Source organism: Onychostoma macrolepis, chromosome 01 (genome assembly GCF_012432095.1).
Source record: "Onychostoma macrolepis isolate SWU-2019 chromosome 01, ASM1243209v1, whole genome shotgun sequence".
Classification (NCBI taxonomy): Eukaryota; Metazoa; Chordata; class Actinopteri; order Cypriniformes; family Cyprinidae; genus Onychostoma; species Onychostoma macrolepis.
In genome coordinates this window covers 20,411,675-20,433,617 of record NC_081155.1, presented here as the reverse complement: position 1 = coordinate 20,433,617, position 21,943 = coordinate 20,411,675, and the positions used below count along the sequence as shown (strand labels likewise).

Genomic DNA, 21,943 nt, shown 5'->3' with positions numbered 1-21,943 from the left:
CGCGACATGTGAACTTTTCTGCTCTCACAAGACATGCACAGTTCCAATAGCCTATACGCATGCGTTTTCTTTCTCAACTGTTCACATTTACTTATGAAAAAACCTGGATATTCGCCAGAACAGCCATTTTTATTAAATTTTGTGTGCATTTGGCCACTTAGGCTTGTCACGGTGTGGTGCGGGAGAGAAGCACGACGATGAAGGATAGTGAGAAACAGTCTTTAATAATCCACATAGGTAATCCAAAACACGAGGGTAGACACCACAAGCATACATAGACGAGATCGGACAAAGAAACACAGAACTGAATGCAACTTATAAGGGGAACGTAATTAAGGATAATGAGGAGACACACCTGAACATAATGATACCATAAATGAGACAGAAACTAGGTCACACATGGGGAATGAAAACACAAACAAAAGTCCATAACTGTGACAGTTCAGGGGTGTGACAAGGCTCAACAACAAAAAAATAACTCAATATGATACTCGCCAGGCGGCTTTGGATGTGACTGTGAGCGCTCAGCCTTGAGACCGCCTCTGGAGCACGCCAGTACCCATTAGCTTAAAAAGAAGTGGATTTTTGTGATGATGCAACAATGACCCGATTAAGCACGTGACAATTCTGTCAACTGTCCCGAAATGCGAGCGAAAGTCTTGGATCAGCGACAGCAGCTCGTAGTATTGCAGACGAGATGCGCTGATGTGAAGCCGCTTTGAGAGAGTGAAAGAGAGAAGACGCGGCCCAGCCGAATCACTCACGCTGTTTTCAAATGACTGATTTAATCTGCTAGTTTGTGTCTCAATTACAAAGATTTGTGAAATAAAATTCCATTATTATTATTATTTTTTTTTTTTTTTTCAGGCCTGGAAATTGCTGTTTCAAAATTTCATGGCTTTTTCAGGGTTTTTTTTATTATGTACGAACTAGGGATGTTCATTTCGGTTATTTTTCCTAACCGACAACCGACGCTTGTTAACTGATTATTAACCGCTAACCGACAAGATTATTTTAAATTAGAACTAAAATTAAATTAGAAAGAATAAGTGTCTGTGACCCGTTAAAAATACTAACATTTGTTTTCCGGGGATTAATTTTTCATGCGCAAAATGCAGCAAACAACCCTAACCTTTTACAATTCCGATTATCTTCATGACTAAAGGGGAGTAGTTGCTTCCACTGTTAGGAAAAAAGGAAAAAAATAAATAAATAAATCATGTGATTTCTCCAGCGCCGCACACAGTTTAGCATTCTACCTTGACAATGCAGCCTGTTCATTATCATTATAAAAAACAATCAGTCAAACATATGGAAAAAAAACAAAAAAAAAAACACTTTACTGTAGTAAAATCTGTGCCGTTAAGCAGGGCCGGAGTGGGATCAATTTTCAGCCCGGGAGTGTAATGCTCAAGACCAGCCCACCACCTATCCCCATCCAACCCCCTCCCTCCTCATGGAAACTGGGTAAATGAAGTGACAGATCTGTTCTTACTATGTTTCAATAAAAAAATATGAATAATGTAAATATGGCCATAAATATCAATAACAAATCACATACTGAGTTTTCTGCAACAAGTAGTCTAACTGTTATATTATGAAAAAATGGTTTGCATTCAAACGAAAATAAAGTAGTGCAGTAAGAAATATACTTTTTGCACTATTGTTTTTTTATATCCACGTCAATGTAATAAATAAAATAATGAAATAAATTATATGAAACATTTCTGCAACAAAACATACAACTGTAACATTATTAAAAAAAAAAAAAAAAAAAAAGTTTAATTCAAAATTGAAAGCTGCCAAGCAGTCATCAATAACTAAATGGAAAATCAGTAAGCATCTCGAAAGAAAGAAAGAAAGAAAGAACAGGCTAAAATCACTTACATTTAATTGAAACAGACAATCAATAGAAAAAACTGAATACTAAACCGAATAAAAAAATTCCTTCAATGTAAGTCAGTTTGGATAAAAGCGTTTGCCAAATGCATAACTGTAAATGTTGCTAGTGTACCTTGAGTCGCCAGTTCACTTGTGCTCGTTTGTCTTGAAAAAATATTTGTCAGTTTGGCACATTTGGCCGCGTCATCCTCCAATGCCTTTTTTTTTTTTAACCTGGCTCTTTTTTTACTATCCATTTTATTCTTCCCGCGATTAGCGCCCTCTTGCTAACTCACACCACAGCATTAATGGTTTCGGTTTGTCTCCATGGCAACGACCTGGGACACGCGCTTGTGTAGAGGGAGAGAGAGAGAGAGAGCGAGAGAGCGCGCGCGCTCTGACAACAGAAAACGTCACATTTTAATGTTAAATTCAAATATAGTGATATTAGCTTAGTTATCAGCCACACAGTAACTTAAACACATAGACGTTATTCTGTGTATGTAAAAAAATTAAAATAAAAATAAAATAAAAAGCTCGGCCCAATTTATGAGCGGGGCAGAGCGGCCCACCGGGAATTCTCCCGGTTCTCCCGATGGCCACTCCGGGCCTGCCGTTAAGCGTTATCGCCGTACCGCCGTGAAGTTATGCAAAACATTTTGTTTTACGTGGATATTGGAACGCGAGTGAAGTAGGCCTATACATAAAAGGTAGCCTAAATAATATTTTGGCATTAATACATCGCGAATACGGAAACATTTGATTTTGTGTCGAACGAGAGACCCAACACTGGTTTCAGTTTCGTTTTAGCCTTAATTCGTTTTGGTTTGTCGCTATAGCTTATTACATTTTTAATTCTTGTACTTTTCTAAATAGCCTGTTAATTGAAAAATTTGTTGTGGAGTGAGGGGAACTAAAATAGCATAGCTATGTTTACAGTGTTTATTATAATATTTGTAATTCACGTAGGCCTATTTATGAATGAAATAATAAAATGCGACTTATGTTTTTTTTCTCTCTCTCTCTAAAAAACGTTTTTTTTTTGTTTGTTTTTTTTAATACGCGTAGCTTATTTTAACCATGCGTTAAACCTTTTAAAATATCTTGATAAATTACTGAAAAAAATCAAATAAATAAATAAATGACTTTAAACCGTTTAACTGATCGTATTAATCGGTCAAAATTCTTATCGGTCGGTTAACGGTTAAAATGAACATCCCTACGAACCCTAATAAAAGCAACTGATGCATGCTGTTAATCACTTAAGCTGGCCCACCAATGTGATCGGCTGAACGCTCCGTTACCTCTTCCTCCTCTAATCACATGCCGGATCCGTCACCCCGCTTTGTTCCGGGACCTAGAAATTTACAAATTAAGCACTGATAGCACCATATCTTTAAAGGTACCTTTGTCAAATGGTGCTATGTAGAAGCATGGTGCCATATTGCATTGTATTTCTTCAACAAAAATGGTGCTAAACAGCACCAACAGTGGTTCTTTGACTCGTAAAGAAACTTTAAAGGGGCTTAACAGGTTCTTTGTACAGCAGTGGTGCTATATAGCACCTTAATCACCTCAAAGAACTACTGAAGAACCGCTGAAGAACCATACAGGAGCTTAACAGGTTCTGTATATGGTAGCGGTGCTATATACCCCCTCAGTCATGCCAAAGAACCGGTGAAGAACTGCTGAAGAACCACTGAAGCACCAAGATTTGGTGCTATACAGCACCAAAAGTGGTTCCCCTATGATTAAGAGCCAAAGAACCACTTTTAGTGCTATATAGCACCATTTTTTTTTTTAGATGTTGGAATAATGCTTTATAAAGGATGAATTGACTATTTAACAATGCTTAACTAATTATTCATAGTGTGCAGTTATTATAAAGTGTTACCATAGAAACTAGTTGATGGAAAAGGTGTGTCAAAATTTGAATGACTCTGGTGTAAACATTGTTTGTTATTAAATAAAAACTGAACAAAGTTTGTCATTATAGATTATTATGTTATGAATTTTTTGATTGACCGAGTTTGGCTGTCCTTGAAACATGTGGAATTAAAGGCAGTTATTCTCATTAGTTTTTTTTTCTAAACCAAGGTGCAAACTTGATTAAAATTTGAAAATCTCCAACTGACATTCATCAAAGACACGGCAGTGAACAAGGTGATCTTGCTCATATTTAACAATTTTGTTATCAAGAAAAAAAAAAAATGTATAGGCACATCTATAACCTTCTTGAAGAAAAACATTTTCAACAGATATTCATTTCAGGGTCAGACTTTATATATAGTTTGTTGCTGCTAATCCTGATTTGAAGACACTCTTCGAGAAATACCAGAAGCGATATCATGTTTTTAATAATGAGGACAAAGATACCATGCAGGTTGAGCAACTTTTTGAAATATACACAAGATGATTTCTGAGAACACAGGGCACTTTTATACAACCACAAAAAGTGGTTCTTTGGCTCGTAATCATAGGGGAACCACTTTTGGTGCTGTATAGCACCAAATCTTGGTGCTTCAGTGGTTCTTCAGCAGTTCTTCACCGGTTCTTTGGCATGACTGAGGGGGTATATAGGACCGCTACCATATACAGAACCTGTTACGCTCCTGTATGGTTCTTCAGCGGTTCTTTGGGGTAATTAAGGTGCTATATAGCATCACTGCCGTACAAAGAACCTGTTAAGCCCCTTTAAAGTTTCTTTACGAGCCAAAGAACCACTGTTGGTGCTGTTTAACACCATTTTTGTTGAAGAAATACAATGCAATATGGCACCTCTTATGCTTCTACATAGCACCATTTGACAAAGGTACTGTATAGCACCTTTAAAGATATGGTGCTATATAGCACCAAAAGTGGTTGATTACGAGCCAAGAACCACTTTTAGTGCTATAAGGCACCATTTTTTTCATTGAGTGTAGGCATTAGTAAGCAGTTTATAAATACAGCTATAAATGTTTTGTTCTTGAGCATATCTATAATGTTTAATAATTTTATTTTCATACTTTATTAATGATCAATTTATCATTTCTAAATTATTACGTTATTTACAAACCAGTTATTTAGGAGTTGTCAGTGGTTCATAAGATCATTTAGAAAGTGTAAGTAAATGATTAATAAACTATTTAAATGTACATTTATGAATCTTATTATTTAGACACATGATAATAGTTGCTCAGTGTGTTAATAAATGCTTTATTAACACATATTTCTGCTGTAATTCATGATTAAGTCAGGTAATTATAAAACATTTTGTATTTGCCAGGCATCTATTTTTGTGAGCTCATCTAAAGTGAGGAATATTTATACCTTGTAAAGCATTTACAAAGGAGATTTAAAGGCTCATTTATCTTCCAAACAGAAAAGTTAAACAAACACAACACAGAGGGATACAGAACACAGAAATATTTTTTCAAGATGCAAAAAATGAAACTGTACAACTGTAAACTTGATAAAAAGAATGAAAAATAAACCTCTACAATTTCATATAAAAAAAAAAAAAATTCAAGTTGTACATTTTCATTTTTTTTTTTTTTGCATCTTGAAATAAATATTTCTGAGTTCTGTATCCCTCTGTGTTGTATTTGTTTCTTTTTTCTGTTAGGAAGATAACTGAGTCTTTAAATCTCCTTTGTAATAGATATGCTTATAAATCAAGAACAAGACATTTATAGCTGCATTTATAAACTGCTTACTAATGACTATTAATGTCGGGACAATGCTTTATAAAAGATGAACTGACTATTTACTAATGCTTACCCAATGATCCATAGCGTGCAGTTATTATAAAGTGTTACCGTTTCTACATTTTCAGATAAGGCAAACATTCATGTGTTTTATAGAAGACAACTGCAAATAATTCTTAAAGTTTAAAATAGTGAATATGCATGCTTTATTCCAATGTTTCAAATGGACATTTGTGTACCTACATTTCAAAGTGTTATACATAGATTTAATTTCTCCACTGTCTCATTAGAACAATTAGTGTACCTGCTGTAACAATTTTTTCATCAGCTTCTTTATAATAAAAAACAGTGGTACTAAACCAATTAAATACACCTTCTTGTTGTCCTTGTTGAACAGGCTGTGCAACATTTCCCAAAATGTTTCACTCTGAGTAACATCTGCTTCCACCTTTGTTACTATCGCATCACTTGGGACACTTGGAGAACTCAGAGAATACTCTGGGATTTTACTCTGTGTTGGTGTCTTAGTAAATGCTGCATACATCAACAGAGCTGCAACAGCAGCAGCAGCAATGTAGAAGTGGCTTGTATTCCAGAACTTTCCCTGCTCCTTGTTTGTCCTAACATAATATTTTTTGTTTCTCTTTTCTAACTGACAGTCCACTTTCTCGAAGAGCTCACTGACCTGACATGTGTTTTCTCTGTCAGTATTATTGAACACATGATATTGTGAGCAACATTTTTGGATAAGTTTCTGCAGGTTTTTATCCTCCCTTACAAACTGTTCTGCACTTTTATTCTTAAGTTTGTCTCCATATGTAAAAAGCACTATTGTGAACAAATTCACATCTGAGCACAACATCTTCTGGAGAGTGTCCATCACATGTCTTTCTTGCTCAGTAAAGCGACCCAGCTGAATGACGAGGAGAAAAGCATGGGGTCCGGGTTCACACAGAGTCAAAGCTCTCTCCAGCTCCTGCTCTACATTTGTATTAGAATCATCACTGTTTAATAAGCCAGGAGTGTCCACAACAGTCACTGTCCTCCCACAGACAACAGCATCCCTCCGTTCACTTGTGGATGTGAGAGAAGTGGCACTGAGGTCCGAGTGAATCTCTTCTTGGCCCAGAATGGCATTTCCTGCTGCACTCTTCCCAACCCCCTGAAGACCGACCAGAACCAGTCGAAGGTGCTCCTTCACTCCTGGAAAAATGGAACTTCATTTGTTCAAAAAGAAAATAAAACTCAAAACTCAAGGTCAGCATTCATAACCAGACACAAAATGATATCACACAAACATTGCACATAGTAAGCATCAAGTATCAAAAGTCATTAAGCATCTAAAAACAAAACAAAACAGTTTTTTTACTCAATTATTTTTTTATTAATTTCAGGTTTGCATTGCAGTTATGCATTGTTGTATACTAAAAGAAACTACAGTGACTCAGTATATTAAAGTTTTCCATTAGCTAGCAGTCAGAGAATGGACATAAAATATGGTACAGTGCTGTTGTCAGTTGTTATTTTGCTCAATAATAATTAAAAATTGTATTACTAACAGATGACAAACCAATGATGGATTAAGCAATCAGAGAACTTTTCTCATTGAAGTTGGCAGGCTTTTACAACAACAGCAACAGCAGCAGCACCTCCAGCCACTGCCAAACCAGCTTTCAGAAACTTATTGTTTCTTTCCGCTCTGTCTCTCGCTTCCTGTTCACTCATTTTTAGTTGCAGCATAAGTCTTTCTTTTTCTTCCTCTATTGCTCTCTCAGCTGCCTGAAGCATTTCGTTTGTGTAATACTCTTCACCGTTCTGTAATACAGTCACAAGCTGGTCTATCTGTTCAAACAGCATGTTGACCTGGTTTGGATCATTTGCTTCATTGTCAACAACATGGTATCGTCCACTTGTAGTCTTGATGAAGTTCAGCAGTTCAGGACTGTCTTTAACAAAGTAATGGATGCTTTTCTGTCCACGCTTCAGCCTGTCTCCATGAGTAAACAGCACCATGGTGTATTTTGATGCTTGTTCACCAAAGATTTTCTGAATTTGTTCAACAGTATTTTTTTCCTCTGCTGTAAATCTCCCAAGCTGCACAACCACAAGAAAAACCTGAGGGCCTGGTGCAGAGAGCGATATGCACATTTTAATCTTTGCCTCAATCATAGTTTGTCCCTCTTTTGTGTCAAACAAGCCTGGAGTGTCAATAATGGCCACCTTTTGCCCATTGACATTTCCTTTGGCTTTATCACATTCTTTGGTCACAGAGGAGGAGGACAGATCTGAATTAAACTTGTTTTCTCCCAGGATGGTATTTGCTGCTGCACTCTTTCCTACTCCAGTTTTTCCAATCAGCACAATTCTTATTTCATCACTGCTCTTCAGATTCGTCTGCACTGTTAAAGGACAAGGATATTATTACATCTGTAGGCTATAACTTATTAAGTGTTGGAGGAGGAATTTTTCTCTATTAAAAGGAGGGAAAATAGTTACAAAATTGTGGAAAATAGTGTTTTTGTTATCTGCAAAAAAGTCAGTATTTTGTAGACACTTCAGTGGTGTAATAGCAGCGGTTCTCAATTCCAGTCCTTGTGTACCCCCGCTCTGCACATTTTGTATGTTTTTCTCTTATCGCTTCAGACGTTGCTCTATTCGAGTGCCCTGCGAAGTGGACATCACAGGATATTCCGCCATGATTCCAGTTAACGTCTATGTTCCATTCAGAGGGCATTGAAGTGTGTGAGACGTGAATTTAATGCAATGGACACCGTGTAGGGAGCATGTCAATCGGAACACAGTTCATGCACGGAGCTCACTTCTAACGAGCTGATGATCTGAATCAGGTGTGTTAACAAAGAGAGACATGCAAAATATTCAGAGCGGGGGTACGCTAGGACTGGAATTGTGAACCGCTGGTGTAGCACCCATTGTCTTCGGTTAAAACTGCACTTTTGCAAATCCGTATACTGTATCCATTTTTATTACCTCCCTTGGTCCTGTTTATCAACTAACAACATAGGCCTACATGATATTAGAACTCAGAATGTTCTGGAGATACAATTTATAGTCCCATATTCTAAAGAAAAACTAAAAAAAAAAAAAAAAAACATTTCTGAGGAAGGTTTATGATGGTATTCATTATGTCATAAATTCTGTACCACATGAGTGTCAAAAAATTGATGCATTCTGTGCATTACAGCCAGATATTTTGCAACATTCAGTTTCACAATCATGATGGAAACCAACACGGAAACAACCACCACCATTATACAGGATATAAAAATTACAGCATATGGATAAGATTGAGATGTGACAGTGCTTTTGGAAGAAGTATTATTTTATTTTGTTTTGCATATCGAATTCAAATTAATGCAGAAAATGTTGTATTACATGAAGGTCTTTTTGCAGCCATCTTATCCCATTCTTTAACCATTACAGCTCTAATACGCTAATATCCTTTCATGAATTGTTGCGGTCTATTTTTTCAACATAAATTAAACCTGTCCAACATAAATTCAATATTCAAATCTAGTAATAATATGTGACCTTGGACCACAAAACCAGTCATAAGGATCAATTTCTCAAAATTGAGATCTATAAATCATCTGAAAGCTGCTGAATAAATAAGCTTTCCATTGATGTATGGTTTGTTAAGATATGACAATATTTGGCCAAGATACAACTATTTGAAAATCTGGAATCTGAGGGTGCAAAAAAATCTAAATATTGATCAAATCACCTTTAAAGTTGTCCAAATGAAGTTCTTAGCAATGCATGTTGCTAATCAAAAATTAAGTTTTGATATATTTACAGTAGGGAATTTACAAAATATCTTAATGGAACATGATCTTTACTTAATGTCCTAATGATTTTTGGCATAAAAGAAAAATCAATAATTTTGACCCATACAATGTATTTTTGGTTATTGCTATAAATATACCCCAGCGACTTAAGACTGGTGTTGTGGTCCAGGGTCACATATAGAAAGTGATGTCATGACAAAATGATTTACCTTTTTCAGCTTCCATAATATTGAAGTGGATAGGTCTGGATATATTTGTTGAAGGTTTTTTTGGTGCACTTTGCTGAAGACTTTCTGTTCTGTGGAAAAGTAAACAGTTGAGTCTCTTTATATTCTGCCTCTTTTAGTCCTCCCATATCCAAATAAATGTTGCAAAGCTGCAAGCATGCCACACCCACTATGATTTCCATTTGCTCTATGAAATGGATATAATGGTATAATGGATATACATGTACTGTCATGGATTGTTGATGGTGGCTTGGTGAATTAAATTCTAGGATTAGGTGTGTAGGTATAAAGTTAGCATCAGAAAATCAGGGCACAAGAAGGATAAAAACCTTGGGACAACAGGTTTTCCACATCAAGCAGCAAGTAAATGGTTACACCACTAGTGCATCAACAGAGCTTAGAAAATCAACATTTGTAAATTTGGCAGTGAACTTTTCCATCACAAAATTACAAGTCTATTTTAAACAAATGCACACTTTAAACAGTTCTATAGGGTTAAAGGGTTAAATAAGAACAGTTCAGCCACATAATCTCTGTACAAACAGCCTTTTTCAGTCATTTTTGTTTTAAGGAAAACTGAAAGTAGGTTTTACAAATGGGTGTTGCAACTGCAAGGATGCTAGGCAAATTATTTTCTATACACCACAAATGACTTATGCAAATATGAGACGTTTGTTAAAATCATTCTCTTTTATCTGGCATCTGAACAGTCCTCCTTATATATTTGGTGTGAAATTTCAGGTTTACATCATTCGTCCTTGCATGTTTATGTCATGGGATACTGTTTACATATCACTTATTTAAGTTTCTAAAGAAGAGCCATGTAAAAAAAAAAAAAAGTGAACATCTTTTTTTTTTTACAAGCTATTATTCAGTTATGTTCAGCCCTGAAGACAATACGCTTTTAAGCCCTGAATAGAAATACAAACTACACTCTTAAGAAAAATGGTTATAAACAGTACCAGAAAAGGGTTCTTCAGCTTATAACAATAGCAGAACCCTTTTTGGTGCTAAATAGAACCATGTTTATAGGGTTCCATAAAGAACCATGGTTTGAAAATGGTATATAGGACCTAATGGTCTTTTTAATGATAGTATATTTATATATTTAATAGTATTATTAATATTATTTGTATATATGATTTATTAATATAGTTTTTTACCCCTCTGCCTGGTCTTATATTATCTTGTAGCCTCTATTAGGGTTTTTACATAATAAAACAACAACAATAGCATGTCAATTAGGTACTTTTATTTATTTTTAATGACAGGCGTAATTGTAACAAAAATGACACTGCTCTAACAACAGTTAGTAGCAGAATACATTAATAAATGACAATTGACATTGAACATAAATAAATACTTAAAGTAAAACAAAATAGAAACAGAAAATAGTGTGATATTTCCAAATTCCAGTGAAATACTGTATTTTCAAAATCCTCTATGATGCCTGAAAGTCCATCATTATGCATATTTTGGTGCGATTGAGTGGCAGTTTCTCTCTGCAGATGATGAGGTCAGCATCTGAAATGCATAATTGAGTTTACAGTTACAATGCCTACATGATTAAATTCACAAAAAAGTAAAACAAAATAAAAAAAATAGATGTGATGAAGACCAAGTTTCAGTGAAATATGGCTTTAAGTCCATCATTATGGTGTGACTGAGTGACAGTTTATCTGCAGATGATGAGGTTGTGGGATGTGATGCATCTGAAATACACAACTAAGTTTAGCATTACAGTGTGTCCATTTGTTCATGTAAAAATAATTATGTTCACGAAGGCCAAAAGTAGCAAAAAATGGACAGTATTTGAGCCCTTCACAATCTTAAAAGAAAAAAAAGTGATATAAAGTCATAGGATAGCTTTATAAAACCAAGTAATAATTAAAAAAATTCTAACAGTATGGATTATAAATGCAATATCTCTGTTAACTACTTAGTGGAGAAGAGTAGAGAAGTATCCTCAGGTTAAAAGAGTTTGTTTGGAAACCAGTTAAAATTGTAAACTTAAATTTGTATTTCAATTTAAGAATGAAATCATTTACCTGTTGAGAGTGTGTTGACGGTCTGTGTACTTGTATCACTGAACTCCAGAAAATCAGTAATGAGGTGCTTTGACAGTTACAGATTTGAAAAACAAAAGGGTGGGAACAAAGAACCCTAAACTCTAACACAAAGAACCATTTCAGCATAAAAGGGTTCTTCAGGATGCTATGGTTCTAAATATAACCGTTACTACATGTAAAGAACCTTTAAAGAACCATCTTTTTTTTTTTTAGGGTGTACACCAACAATGCAGTTTTTGAAACACCTGAGTAATATTTGCTAGTTTCTGTTGGTGAAGCAGGTGCTTTATCATTTACTGAACTGTCCTATTATTTAGTTGCGTTTGTTAAACGCAGTTCCCTTTCGAGGGAACTTCGAACTGCGTCCTCTAGGGGTCGCTATGGGGAACGCCGTCAGCGTGACCCGTGTCTGAAGCATATATACAAAAACACCACATGTTGGCCGGCGACAGCCTATGACGTCACTACCGGCACGACCACAGTATAAAGGGGCGCCGGGAAAATACGTCATTCTCTTCTTCGTCTTCAGTGACTGTTTTGTTTGAAGCGTGTATTCTACAGGTAAGAAACGATTTTCTACTATGGCGAGCACTAGCAAGGCGTTTAAGAGATGTGTGCATCCGTGTCCTCGTTATTTGACACCTGATGACACACACGATCTTTCGTCTTTTGTTTGGGCAAGGAGCACGCACGCCGATGTTCTCGAGGGGCAATCTGCGTGCACTGTGAGCTTTTTCTATGAGAAAGCTTCGCCTCGTCTGTCTCTCTTTTCGAGGAAGGAGGGACAGCCGTCTGCTTCCTGCGGCTCAAAACCCACTGCTGCTGAGGCACGGAGGAGGATGGGCTCGTGGGGCTCGCAGGCGGAGCTGGCTCATGAGTTAGAGAGGGGCTTTCCTTCTCGCTCGTCGGCCGTGAACGAGTGAGTCGCTGGATGACGATGATGCGATCTCTCTGACATCATCTGATCCAGCGGCTAGTGCTCTGCTGGGTTATGCCCAGGAAGAGCAGGAGATGTCTGAGGGCGAAGAAGTTGAGACTGAGCCCTCTCAATCCTCCTGCCCTGCGTATGACGAACTGTTGGAGGTTATGGAACGCGCCACGGCGAGGCTTGACTTGCCGTGGAAGCGGGCCAAGATGGTGGCACCACGGGGTTGTCTCGATGAGCGTTATCTTTCTGGCCATAGTCCCCCAGCTCGAGTGAGCCTTCCATTTCTTCCTGATCTCCATGCGGAGGTTGAGAGGGAATGGAAAAAGCCGTTTTCCTCTCGCATTCATAGGTTTCAGCATACCAGTTATGCTAACATTGAGGGATGCGTGAAAAGCGGCTATGAGGATGCCCCTGTGGAAGAGACGCTGGCCAGCTATCTCTCTGTGGGCGAGACATCCTCTCTCAAGGCTCCTCCTTGCCATCTAAGCCCCTTCAGGAAACATCTCGCTTAAATGGCAGGGCATACGCAGCAGCAGGTCAGGCTGTCTTCGTTGCACACGATGGCGGTGCTTCAGGCTTACCAGGCTGATCTGCTGAAGGACCTGGATAAGGGTCAGGGCTTGTCACCTGATGAAGTAGCTGAGCTGCGCCGCACCACGGATTTGGCTCTCCGTGCCACTAAGCAGGCCGCCACTGCTATGGGCAGGTCTATGGCAGCCATGGTGGTAACGGAGAGACATCTGTGGGTGAATCTGGCAGATGTTGGGAAGAAAGAGAAGGGCTTTCTTCTCGATGCTGCAGTCTCGCCTTCTGAGCTTTTCGGTACCTCCGTCGAGACGGTGGTCGAGAAGTTTAGGGAGGCGAGGGCGCGCTCAGCGGCCTTCAAAACCTTCATTCCAAGAAGGTCCAGGTCTGAGCCCGAACAACGCAGGGGTCCTGGCCCATCTCCATCTGGGGATCAGAGATGGGCACAGAAGGCTAGTGTCGCGACTCTTGCCCCTCCCCCGCCAGTTTCTTTGGTTTGAGAAGGTGCATGGCTATCTGAGGATATCTATGTACTAGCTTAGGGACTGCTCCCCTTCTGAGGGTTTTTAAGTAGCAATCTCCCTGAGCCCTTGCCTAAAGTGTGCGTCTCCCCTGCTAGGGTTTAAGTACGAGCTGGCATTGCTCCCCTCACCATTGAGGGTCACCTATGAGCATGCCGCTCCCATCTGAGTGTCTGAGATTCCTCTCATGCTGAGAGTTGAGTTCTCTGCTCTCCAGAGCTATGTTGTTGGTCGAGCTAGCATCGCTCCCCTCACCATTGAGGGTCACCTATGAGCATGCCGCTCCCATCTGAGCGTCTGAGATTCCTCTCATGCTGAGAGTTGAGTTCTCCGCTCTCCAGAGCTCTGTCATCAGGAGCCTCAGGTTGTTAGGTCTCTCTATGCCTCCCTGTTGGGTTGCTCTCCTTGTTGGTAGAGTTGGCATTGCTCCCCTCATCATAGAGGGTCACCTATGAGCATGCCGCTCCCTTCTGAGCGTCCTGAGTTCCCTCTCATGCTGAGTTGGGTTCTCCGCTCTCCAGAGCTATGTTGTTGGTCGAGCTAGCATTGCTCCCCTCACCTTAGAGGGTCACCTATGAGCATGCCGCTCCCTTCTGAGCGTCTGAGTTCCCTCTCATGCTGAGTTGGGTTCTCTGCTCTCCAGAGCTATGTTTTTGGTCGAGCTAGCATTGCTCCCCTCACTTTAGAGGGTCACCTATGAGCATGCCGCTCCCTTCTGAGCGTCTGAGTTCCCTCTCATGCTGAGTTGGGTTCTCCGCCTCCAGAGCTATGTTGTTGGTCGAGCTAGCATTGCTCTCCTCACCTTAGAGGGTCACCTATGAGCATGCCGCTCCCTTCTGAGCGTCTGAGTTCCCTCTCATGCTGAGTTGGGTTCTCCGCTCTCCAGAGCTATGTTGTTGGTTGAGCTAGCATTGCTCCCCTCACCTTAGAGGGTCACCTATGAGCATGCCGCTCCCTTCTGAGCGTCTGAGTTCCCTCTCATGCTGAGAGTTGGGTTCTCCGCTCTCCAGAACTATGTTGTTGGTCGAGCTAGCATTGCTCCCCTCACCTTAGAGGGTCACCTGTGAGCATGCCGCTCCCTTCTGAGCTTCTGAGTTCCCTCTCATGATGAGAGTTGGGTTCTCTGCTCCCCTAGAGCTCTGTGTCCCATATGCTCTCCTTGTGGGTCGAGCTGGCATTGCTCCCCTCACCATGAGGGTCACCTATGAGCATGCCGCTCCCTTCTGAGCGTCTGAGTTCCCTCTCATGCTAAGAGTTGGGTTCTCCGCTCTCCAGAGCTATGTTGTTGGTCGAGCTAGCATTGCTCCCCTCACCTTAGAGGGTCACCTATGAGCATGCTGCTCCCTTCTGAGCGTCCGAGTTCCCTCTCATGAGGAGAGTTGGGTTCTCCGCTCCCCTAGAGCTCTGTGTCCCATATGCTCTCCTTGTGGGTCGAGCTGGCTTTGCTCCCCTCACCAAGAGGGTCACCTATGAGCATGCCACTCCCTTCTGAGCGTCTGAGTTCCCTCTCATGCTGAGAGTTGGGTTCTCCGCTCTCCAGAACGGTGTTCCAAATCCATGTTATGGTAAGTGCGCACGCTAGTCTCTGTGCACTTTCTGAAAGCCACGTTGTGGTAAGATCGCACACCAAGTGTTTTGCGATCTTTCTAAAATCCTGTATGGTATGGGTTACGCGAGAAATTTGTCAATAGTTATTTATAGTTGGGGGGCTGAGGTGTTCATGGTTTCAGAGCGGGGACAGGGAGATTGGAGTTAAGAGCTCTCACAGCCTGGGGAAAGAAGCTGTTGAGCAATCTGACAGAACGAGCTTTGATACTCCGGTACCTTTTTCCTGATGGCAGGAGCTGGAAGAGGTTGTGGGAGGGTGGGTGGGGTCCTTCACGATGCTGGAGGCCTTGCTGGAGCATCGTGCAAGGAAAATGTCCAGGATGGAGGGGAGAGGGGCACCGATGATCTTTGCGGCAGTGTTCACTGTCCGTTGTAGGGTCTTGCGGTCAGCAGCACTGCAGTTCCCATACCAGACAGTGATGCAGCTGGTCAGCACACTCTCAATGGTGCCCCTGTAAAGGTGGTGAGGATGGGTGGAGGGAGACTTGCCCTTTTCAGCCGACGGAGAAAGTAGAGGCGCTGTTGTCCCTTCTTGTTGAGTGACGTGACGTTGGTGGTCCAGGTGAGATCCTTTGTGATGTGCACCCCCAGGAATTTAGTGCTACCGACTCTCCACGGTTGAGCCGTCGATGGTCAGTGGGGGGTGGTCAACAGAGTTTCTCCTGAAGTCCATCACAACCTCTTTTGTCTTACCCACATTGAGGGACAGGTTGTTAGCACCACACCATTCAGCCAGCTGTGCCACTTCCTCTCTGTAGTGCGTTTCATCGTTGTTGCTGATGAGGCCTACCACAGTTGTGTCATCAGAAAACTTGATGATGTGGTTGGAGCTGGACTTGGCAGTGCAGTCGTGGGTCAGCAGCGTGAAGAGCAGCGGGCTGAGCACACAGCCTTGTGGGGCCCCTGTGCTCAGTGTGGTAGTGCTCGAGGTGTTGCGGCCGATACGGACTGACTGAGGTCTTGCAGTTAAAAAGTCCAGGATCCAATTACAGAGGGAGGTGTTAATGCCCAGCAGGTTTAGTTTGTGGATGAGCTGTTGTGGGATTATTGTATTGAATGCTGAGCTGAAGTCGATGAACAGCATTCTTACATAGGAGTCTTTCTGTTCCAGGTGAGTAAGAGCTAGGTTGAGAGTGGTGGATATTGCATCGTCCGTGGAACGGTTTGGACGATATGCAAACTGGAATGGGTCCAGCGTGCTTGGGAGACTGGACTTGATGTGATGCATGACTAACCTCTCAAAGCACTTCATCATGATTGGGGTCAGTGCTATGGGACGATAGTCATTCAGACAGGACACATGTGACTTCTTTGGTACTGTGATTATGGAGGTGGATTTGAGACACGTGGGGACGACTGCCTGGCTCAGCGAGATGTTGAAGATGTCTGTTAAGACATTCGTCAGCTGTGCAGCACAGTCTCTCAGTACATGTCCAGGTATGTTGTCAGGGCCCGCAGCCTTTCGTGGGTTAATCCTGGATAGGGTCTTCCTTACATCGGCTGGGGAGAGACAGAGTACCTGGTCGTTTGGAGATGTGGGTAGTTTCTGTGCAGGTGTGTCGTTCTGTATCTCAAATCGTGAGTAGAAGTGGTTGAGTGCCTCTGGTAGGGATGTGTCATCGTCACTGGCCTGTGGCGGGGCCTTGTAGTCAGTGATGGTCTGAATGGCTTGCCACAGGGTCCGAGTGTCTTTACTGTCGCTGAAGTTGTTGTTGATTTTTTTAGCATACTGATGTTTTGCCTTCTTGATGCCATGAGACAGATTGGCTCTTGCTGTTTTGAGGGCTGCTTTATCTCCTGATCTGAATGCTTCATCTCTGGTCTTTAGCAGCCCACGAACCTCTGCTGTCATCCATGGCTTCTGGCTTCAGTCCATAGACTGTCACATCATCTATGCACTTTTTGATGTAAGCAGTCACAGTTTCAGTGTACTCCTGTAGGTCTGTGTGGTTGTTGTAGGTGGCCGCCTCTTTAAACATGTTCCAGTCTGTGTCCTGGAAGCAGTCCTGCAGTGCTGAGGTGGCATTTTCTGGCCATACCGTGATTTGCTTTTGAACCGGTTTGGTGAGTTTCAGAAGTGGTCTGTATGCTGGGATTAGCATAACAGAGATGTGGTCCGAGTACCCGAGGTGGGGGCGGGGTTCAGCTTTGTATGCATTTTTCTCTATTGTATAAACAAAGTCCAGTGTGTTATTTCCCCTTGTTGCAAAGTTCACATGTTGGTAGAACTTTGGCAAAACTGTCTTTAAGTTTGCGTGGTTGAAGTCACCGGCTATGATGAAAAAGCCGTCGGGGTTATTTGTTTGTTGTTCGCTGATGGCGCTGTACAGCTCATGACGCGTCCTTTGCGTTGCGCACGGGGGATGTAAACCGCGACAATAACAATGGCCGTGAACTCCGCGGCAGATAGAACGGTCGACACTTCACAAACATAAACTCCACCAGCGATGAACAGTGTTTTGATACTAACGCAGCATTGTTACACCATTCTTTGTTGATATACACACACAAGCCACCGCCGCGAGTCTTACCAGACAGTGATGAATCTCTGTCCGCTCGGTAGCAGTTTAGCCCGTGCAGCTGAATGGCGGAGTCCGGGATGTTGTCCTTTAGCCATGTTTCAGTGAAAACAAACACACAACAATCCCTTGCCTCATGCTGTGTAGACCGACTGAGTTGAATTAAGTCCAGTTTGTTTTCCAGAGAGCAAACATTTGAGAGCATGAGTGTTGGGAGAGCCGGTCTTGAGGGGTTAGCCCTTAGCCTGGCTCGTATACCTCCGCGCTTACCGCTTCCGTCCTCTCACACCGCTTGACGCCGCCTTGTGCGGGTAGCGTCAGTAGGCGAGGCCGCGGTCTCGAGGTCCGGCTCCAGCAGTAAACAAAGGCCTCGTAGCTTCTCAGTAGCCGCCGGCGAGAGTTTGTGTTTGTATGTGTTGTTGATATCCAAAAGGCTTTGGCGATCATAGATATATCCCGGAGTGATCTCCCGATGAATTAGCGGTAAATTGACATTGTTTGGAGACGAACAGACGACATTAAAAGACATAAAAGCAGCGTCTTTGGGACCCGGAGAAGCCGCTGCGTCTGAGCGCGCCACCATCTTGGATACTATTTTGGATACTATTCCGTTCCCCATAGCGACCCCTAGAGGACGCAGTTCGAAGTTCCCTCGAAAGGGAACGTCTCAGGTTACATATGTAACCATGGTTCCCTGAGTAGGGAACGAGACACTGCGTCCTCTAGGCTCGGTGCCATGCTTCGGACGCAAGCTTCAGACGAAGAAGTGAATGACGTATTTTCCCGGCGCCCCTTTATACTGTGGTCGTGCCGGTAGTGACGTCATAGGCTGTCGCCGGCCAACATGTGGTGTTTTTGTATATATGCTTCAGACACGGGTCACGCTGACGGCGTTCCCCATAGCGACCCCTAGAGGACGCAGTGTCTCGTTCCCTACTCCGGGAACCATGGTTACATATGTAACCTGAGACGTTCACACTGTAGTCATGTTCATCAAATGTGGATAACAGTTCATCCAATATGAAAATGAAAAGAGACTGTGGCATTTTTCAAAATATGTTCTTTTATGTTTCACAGAAGAAAGAATCTCATACAGGTTTGGAATGACGGAATGATGGAATGATGGAACGATGAGGGTGAAGTTATTTTTTTATTATATCCCAGCAATTGGAAATAAAATGACATGAATGAGAGACAAATGAGAAAGCGAAATTGTTCTTTTTTCAGAATTTGCATTTATGTTAGCCTACAATAACATTCCTCAATAAAATTAGAGAGTGGTTTAGAAAAAAATAATGCAGGACACCTGTGATCTTGCTCACACAGTGTAACTCAGTCCACTGAAGGCGAGCGTAGTGATGAACCCAAGTGCAGTTTTATTTAAACAAGGTGAAATCCAAAATACAAACTTTGAGACTTGACTTGAACAGACTTGACTTGGCATAAACAAACTCACCGACAGCAGGGTTACAACATCAATACACAAAGAACAAAGGCAACAGGAGGGCTATTTATATCAAACAATGATTTCTGGAATGCAATGGCCAATCAGAGGTGATTAAGTTAGAATCCACTCACAGCAGCGCTGAAATTGCGTGCTCACGAATCCTCTCATTTTAACACACGGAGTGAGATTCATTGTGCATATGTTCATTGTGTTATAACAGAGCTTTATGAGATCGAGATGAACTGAGATGTCAGCTTTTAGTGATAATAAAGGGAGCACTGTTTGCTGGCATTCTGCCATGCCAAACCATGCACGCAGCAGCCGATGCTTGCTTTTCTGTTACAGTGCTTTGTGAATGTTGATGCTCAGCCTAAATAACAAATATTTTATCGGGAGCGTTTATGCTGGGATGCTATGGAGCTTAGGAGATGTTACAGAACCATTTCATGTAAATTCCTTCGATGTACTGAAAAAAATGTATATAGATACTTTTATGCGGGCGGGAGCGGGACAAAATATGAATGTCGCGGGTCGGAGTGGGACAAGATAAGATATATTTCTGTGGAAGCGGGCGGGCGTGGGACAGAATCTTGCGGGAGCAAGACTGAAAAATCCGTTCCTCGCAGGTCTCTACTGTGGAGCAGTGGCAGGCAGAGGGACAGCAGAGGAACTGGGCCATAGAACAGTGATAGTCTGTGAAACATTGGAGGGCCTGGGCCATGAAGCAGTGGAAGACAGTGGAGCAAAGGAGGATCTGGCCCGTGGAGCAGTGGCAGAGCCGGAAGGGCAGGGCAGAGCTGAAGACCACCACAGCAGAGCAGGGAGCCCTGGCAGAGCAGGCAGAGCAGGGAGCCATGGCGGTAGGGTGGAGGAGAGACATGGATAGACGACTTGACTGTGACAGAGCAGGCAGAGAGTTCTTGAATGGCCTCCTTGGCCATGACAGGACAGACAGTGAGTTCATGAGTGGGTGCCACCACCTTGGGAGGTCCTGCAGTGGACGCTGCCACCTCTGGAGGCACTGGAGTGGATTTGTGGAAACGAGGGGCCTCTGGGGCACACTCATGGACAGGAGAGGCCTCCGAGGCAGATTCTTGGACAGGAGAGGCCTCTGGAGCAGACTTGTGGACAGGAGCTGCTCGCACTGATATCAGTGGTGGGTCCATCACACTGGCAATCATTCTTGGTTCGGACCATAAGGTAAACTCATATTACGATTATTACATGTAAACACCACATTTACTGGCTTTACGTGGTGAAAGTGAAACTTTAATGATGCATAGTGCTTAAAGCCACGTTAAAATTAAATGTCTACGGCAACATGAAGCTTTTAGAAAGCATATAGATTGAGGATTTCCTAAAAGCAAGGATAAAATAACATTTTGTGTACCCACCCTAAAAAAATGAGAGCTGAAATGTGGTACTTTGTCCACTAAAATAAGTTTAATCTTACCATATCCAAAAACTCGCTCACTCTGCTGTTATTTAACCCTTTAACGCGTACAATCACACCGGTGTGATCAGTCTTGGCTGGTCCCTGGAGCGTACGATCACACCGGTGTGATTAGAACTTTCAGTGAGTCACGTCATCAACTGCTGAAATTCAAATCTGCTTTCTGGCGCGGAGCCAGATCAGACGCGTGAGCGCTTGTAATATTATAACTTATTCAGTGTTTTCAACCATATAATGCTTATTTAAGATTTCAGACATTTAAATACACATAAGTACTAGCAAAGCCATACATTTATAGTTTGTAAAATATGCGCTGATGTCTATGGAAGCAGCAATAATGATCCTTACAAATATAATCTGACGACATGTTTTATTGATATCATATACACATAGTGTAGGTAACAATAAAGTTTGCTCTCTTCTCCCAGTTTACTGGAGACTTATTTTAACGTGTTTCGGGAGGAGAGGATGAATTTACATGTTGTAAATCCCACAGCTGGATTCAGCGCGAGCAAACATGGCGGCGCCCATCACCCGGTATAGATCAACTAACTCGATCATTATAAACGTGTTTAAACAACCAAACACATTTACTTGCACATATTTCAGAATCGGAATATCAGATATTTAATAATATAGCGAGTATGTTTGTGAATATTAATAATAAAAAAAGGAAAAACGAAATAAAAGCAATCCATGTGTCATACAGCGCTATTACAGCTGCGGTGTGTCACATGACAAGCATGACGCGTCACCATGGAAACAATAAGGCTATAAATTCTAAAATAACGGTCGCCTAAAAAAACTCACGCCTGGGGCTCAGCTAGAATATTTTAAACTCACGTGCGAAAGGGTTAAAAGATTAAATACGCGGGGATACGTTTTTAATTAAAATATTCATATTAATCAAGGATTTATTCACTTCTAATGCACCTTATTTCGAAATGTACAGAAATACATGCTTTAAATGTCCTTTAGTTAAGATTATTTCATTTATTCACTATACTATTTATTACTAATGTCTCATTTCAGTTTTAGTTTGGCTCTAGTTTTGTACTTATTCCAGTTTATATGAAACGGTTCATGTAGCATGGATTAAAATTCATATACAGAGTAAATCCTTTTCACTGAACATGTTAAAAATAAGTTTGAAACAGTTGACGGGAGCGTGATGGTGGTGACGCTGAAGGCGAGCAACCGTGGTGGTGTAGTTTGTTTATAGCCTAAGTTTAGCTTTTTAGTTCTGGCTCTTTTATATAGGCTTCAAAAT

The 21,943-nt window shown here is 41.5% G+C and overlaps 2 protein-coding genes across 2 annotated transcripts; both read right to left on the bottom strand.

Annotated features, from left to right (window-relative positions):
- Nucleotides 1-5,585: 5,585 nt before the first annotated feature.
- LOC131543806 (GTPase IMAP family member 6-like) lies at nt 5,586-7,036 on the bottom strand. Its single transcript, XM_058781608.1, has 2 exons — nt 7,015-7,036; nt 5,586-6,773 (listed from the first exon to the last, which is right to left on the bottom strand). Exons 1-2 carry the CDS (start codon nt 7,034-7,036, stop codon nt 5,866-5,868), a joined length of 930 nt encoding a protein of 309 aa, XP_058637591.1. The 3' UTR covers nt 5,586-5,865.
- Nucleotides 7,037-7,172: 136 nt separating this feature from the next.
- On the bottom strand, nt 7,173-9,601 carry LOC131543799 (GTPase IMAP family member 9-like). The gene is made up of 2 exons (XM_058781596.1): nt 9,586-9,601; nt 7,173-7,969 (listed from the first exon to the last, which is right to left on the bottom strand). The coding sequence occupies exons 1-2, from the start codon at nt 9,599-9,601 to the stop codon at nt 7,173-7,175; spliced, it is 813 nt and encodes a 270-aa protein (XP_058637579.1).
- Between the last annotated feature and the right edge of the window lie 12,342 nt (nt 9,602-21,943).